Source organism: Nicotiana sylvestris, chromosome 6 (genome assembly GCF_000393655.2).
Source record: "Nicotiana sylvestris chromosome 6, ASM39365v2, whole genome shotgun sequence".
NCBI classification, from domain to species: domain Eukaryota; kingdom Viridiplantae; phylum Streptophyta; class Magnoliopsida; order Solanales; family Solanaceae; genus Nicotiana; species Nicotiana sylvestris.
The window spans coordinates 97,773,554-97,778,362 of record NC_091062.1 but is presented as its reverse complement, the minus strand read 5'-3'; the positions used below and the strand labels follow the sequence as shown (position 1 = coordinate 97,778,362).

Below are 4,809 nucleotides of genomic sequence, written 5' to 3'. Positions count from 1 at the left end.
GTTAGTCAATCGTTAGCTGGATGTACGGATCATGCTGTGGAGACTCAAGGTAAACCTGTTGTTGCGTTCGCAGTCTTCAGAGTCACCTTCTGATTTTGTATTAGACTGTTTTTCTTATTTCAAAATAGTTGTATTTAGAAGTTCTAGCAAACTTTGTAGAGCTTATGACTTGTACTACCAGTTTTGGGATTGTAAATTTGTATAGAGACTTCAAATTTGAAATTGTTAGATGTTGATTATATATTGTTGTTATTTCAGTTAAATGTTAGGCTTACCTAGTCCCTAAGACTAGGTGCCATCACGATACCCAACGGAGGGAAATTTGGGCAGTGACAAAAACCATGTAGGCTTTTTTTATATCTCATTATTATATAAATTTTCTGAAATAAGTTTAAGCGTCATTTAATATATTATGGTTTTAGGTCACTTGTTCCACTGAGAGCAGTGCCCCACAAATATTATATTCAACCAGCTTTATTCACATTTGGTAACTGAAGGACACATTCATTACCTATAATATTCTTTGTCATTGTTGTCTTCTCTTAATAGACTCTATAAAATTTGATAGAGAACATCACGAGTGGACAGATATATCAAGGGGGAGGCTAGTAACACCATGATTTGAGCCCTCAAAATTTTGAGACCCTAATTTTTATAGTGAATTTTACAATTTTATTTTAATTTATGTATATGGTGAAATCGGAGGGTCCAATTTCTCGTCATCGAGGCGCCTCAGAAGACCATCTCGAGGTGTCGAGGCTACAAGGTTATGGTCGAGTTTCCTCCCTCGAGGTTTGTCGATGCCCGATCTTGGGACAACGTTGACCGCGGCCACGGTAGAAATGGGGAGTTCCCAAGGCTCGTGGCTAGGACTGACAGGGCCTAGTGAGCTACTCTAAACCCGCATCAGGGTGTCATCTACTGTTTGATCTCCACTTCTTTGTCATTAATGTATTTTGTACTATGTTGGGATTTCCCTCCTATATAAAGGGGATCCTTGTCTTTTTGTAACCTCCTGTTGCTTCAGTTGCTCCACACGAAATATACAAGAACATTGTCTTTGCTTTCTAACATATTCTCTTGATATTATTGCTTACATTTATTATCTTCATTGTTGTTAATCATTTATTGCTTATCATTGGCCATAAAGAAACTTCGTTGATTTATCTATAACTGTTAGTCATACTTCGACCCCCCTCGGTAGCTCCTAGTCGAGTTTCGGAATCGACCTCAAGGCCCCTAAATCGACAAGCTCGAGACCCCGATTATTGACCTATTAGTTCGATTATCCCCCTATCTTTAACTCTTATTTCATTCTTAAGTCTCACATACATATCATCAACTACTTAACAACTAGCATAAAAATAAACCACATTTCTTTAGAGTCGTATAATCAAATTTAATTGTTATTACCATTTTTATGGTAAACAATTTACACAATACTAAAGTTTACAGAAAGAATTTAAAAGTATAAAATTTGTGTAAAAAGAAACGAAAGAAAGAATGTCTTTTTTTTGAGCAAACATGAAATATATATATTAATAACTAAGTATCGTTTAGTACATGACTTTCATACTTGGTGTCACTAAGGACACTTTGATTGCCTAAGCTTGCTAGGGTATTGCCATCATCATAAGATAAAAATTTCACAAAAACATAGTGTTCTTCTAGTTTACTTTCCACAAGACTTTTTACATAAGATGGTGGTTCAACAAAAAGTTTTTTTTCCTTTGTTATATCAGCAACCTTCTTTTCCATTTGATGAGCTATATTATTCCATTGCCTGAATGCGTGCTGGAGGGTTATCTCCTTATGCTGATGCATTAACAACTTGCATTCATTAACAATGTCATCATATAATCTGTTGCCTTGTTGGATTGACTGGATTACCTCAGTGGAGTTTGTCCATATTTCAAGAGGGAACATTCCCCATGCTTGTGCTGTTTTGAGTCCCTCTAGGAGTGCCTCGATTTCTGCTTGTATTGATCCGCTAGCATGAGATGATTTTGCAAAACCAACTACCCAATTTCCATTGGCATTTCTGAATACACCTCCCAGGCCATATTTTTGGTTATTACTATTAAAGCTAGCATCTATATTTAGCTTGAACCATCTTTTTGGTGGTTTATGCCATCTAATTTTAATGGGAATTTTTTGAGGAGTGTTTATACTTTTTTCAGTGAGAAGTTTGAATTTAGTAGCCCTTTCAATAATATGGTCACCATTAATAGGATTTTCAGTGTTTTTTTGATTGTTGTTATTCCTATTTAACCAAATGTACCATATAGCAAATGGAAAGAAAGAAATCCAATTTATAAAATTGTTCTTTATTGGGTAGTCAAAAGCTTTTAGTTGAATAAGCCAGTGTTTATCTTGAGCTTTATAGAAATTTTGCCACCCAAGACTGTCCCAAAATGGTTTAGTGGCTTTGCAGTTAAAGAAAATATGGGTTATGGATTCCTCTTTTTTACATTTGCCTATAGGGCAATTTGGATAAATGTTTAAACCAATTCTTGCCAGGTATTTCCTACATGGTATCATATTATGGAGACATTATCATAAAAAAAATTAATTTTATTTGGATAGGTGTTGACGCCCCCTTTTTCTCTAACCGTGAGGTCAGAAATCGGGTATACGACATTCGGAGGACAACTCTATTCCCTTTCGAGAATTGGTTTTAGAAGTTGAAGAGTCGTCACCTAATGATTATAGTGCATTAGGACACTTTAAGAAAGGTTTGAGATGAAGGGACCAGAGATTAGGGTAAGGTCTAGAAATTATCCTGAGGGGAAGGTGTTAGGCGCCCCTCAAGATCCACTAGTGTAGTTCCTGGCCATGTTGCAATTGTGACTTTACAAGTAAACAATCAAGGCTCAAATAAGGATTCACACATAACATTGTGAACAAGTTGAAAATTTTCAAAGGTAAGTAGAGAGGGCAGAAATTTATGAAAAAGAGATTCGAATAGTTTTACAAGAAGAGATGAAAGCAAATAAAGGGAGGGAGTCCTAAGTTTATAATTAATATGGATCACTTCAATGCAATACCCAGCGATCACTCCTCAGAAGAGGGGTCGCACGTGATATTAGCGCATCGGTCATCATATCCATATTATACCCTTCCCACCCCGTTAAGGTATTTAAATGCGATCAGTCTCGTTTACTTATTGCATGCTAGTACCCGTCCCAACCTATCAGTCCCAGGGTATCAGGACTTCTAATCCTAAAGGAGAAGGAAGGGGATATAGGCATATATGGAGTTCAAAGGTTAAAATTATAATTGCGACATACAAAACAAGTGACAAATATAAGGATGAACAAAACAAATAGGTAAGGCTCAAGTAAACCCCTTAATCAAACAAACACTTAGTTTAACATGTCTTGACACATACTGATTTGGTCTTTAAATTAAACTTAAACAGCGAACGGACTGGTTCAACTCATATGGTTAGATAGAAAGTCTTCATTAGGAAACTTGGATCCAATTGTCAGAAATTAAGGTATTTCAAGCGAGTGATTTAAAACGTACTGGTTTCAGGAAAAGTAGTCTAATGCAGAGGAATTTTGAAAATAATGTATAGACTGCAGTAAAAATAAAACACAGAAATGGTTGTGAAAGAGTTTTAGAGATAGAAATATCTAAGGAAAGGGTAAGTGGCAACTGTTTTGAAAGACAATTTTAGGGTCTGAGTAAAACGTTTAAGCAAAATGTTTAGAAAGAAACTATTTTAGAAAAGATGCCGATTTGAGGGATTCAAAAGCATACTGAGTCAAGAGAGTTTTGTCAAAGAATTAAGACATCTGAAATCGTTGTTGTATTAAGACGTTAAGGACCAGTTAATAGATCTTTATTACTTTAAGCGAATCAGACGAGTTTGATGCAAATCCTATAGGCATGATATCTACTTTGATTTTTAAAACCTGTTATTGAACTTGTAAAAGATGATTGTGTTAATTAACCCTACAGTTTGCCTAATGCATATGCATTCCTTATATGCATGATCTCTATATGCATTGATTATATGAACGTTAAGTCCTATAGGCATGATTTCTATGTGATTTGTAAAACAATGAAGCGTTGACCCTATAAGCATAGTCTCTAGGTGATGTGGAACCAGAAACATTGAAAAACCCTATAGGCAGGATTTCTAAAAAATTAAAATTCTAAAGCATGGTTTCTACCCCTACTGATGCAAGAATGTAAAACCCCTCCCACATACTTTTACTATATTCCCCAAATCCTTTATACAAATTAGTACAGACCAAAAGAAAGAAAATAAATACATTAAAAACTAACAGCTAGATCTGAGCAGCCTAATTCAATCTTAATGTCCAATAACATGTGATTAACCAATTCCGAATTTCCAAAGCCTTCTCTTTATCCAAAGTGTTTTAAAGTTCCAAGGAATCTCAAGGATTCCCGACATTGCTTACACTCAGGATACCATTAAGAATTAGAATAGTGCTGTGCGGAATAGCCAGCCCTCAGGCATCCAAGTTTAGTGGGAGCTCAAGGGTCCCAAAGCATGGCTTGCAAGAGAGGGCAGAACTTAGAGCTAGGAGTAAGTGCAAAGTGAAAAGGAATTGGGGAGCCATAACAAATGGTGGTCATACCCAGCCACAAGTGCAGACTGGTACACCCCTGACCATTTGTTTGGTCAAACAAGTTAGGAGCAGACCCTTGAGGGTCAAACATAGGTTTGGATGGTGATTAGGACACCACCAGCCACAGGTCCAGGCTCAAGCACATAAAGGGGAGAAGGGAGTGGGGATTGATTGAGTTAGGAGGTTCAAAGAACACGGTGCAGAG

The 4,809-nt window shown here is 36.5% G+C and overlaps 1 protein-coding gene across 1 annotated transcript; it reads right to left on the bottom strand.

The window, feature by feature from the left end:
- Nucleotides 1-1,545: 1,545 nt before the first annotated feature.
- LOC138870994 (uncharacterized) lies at nt 1,546-2,541 on the bottom strand. The gene has a single exon (XM_070148840.1). The coding sequence runs from the start codon at nt 2,539-2,541 to the stop codon at nt 1,546-1,548; it is 996 nt and encodes a 331-aa protein (XP_070004941.1).
- Nucleotides 2,542-4,809: the final 2,268 nt, after the last annotated feature.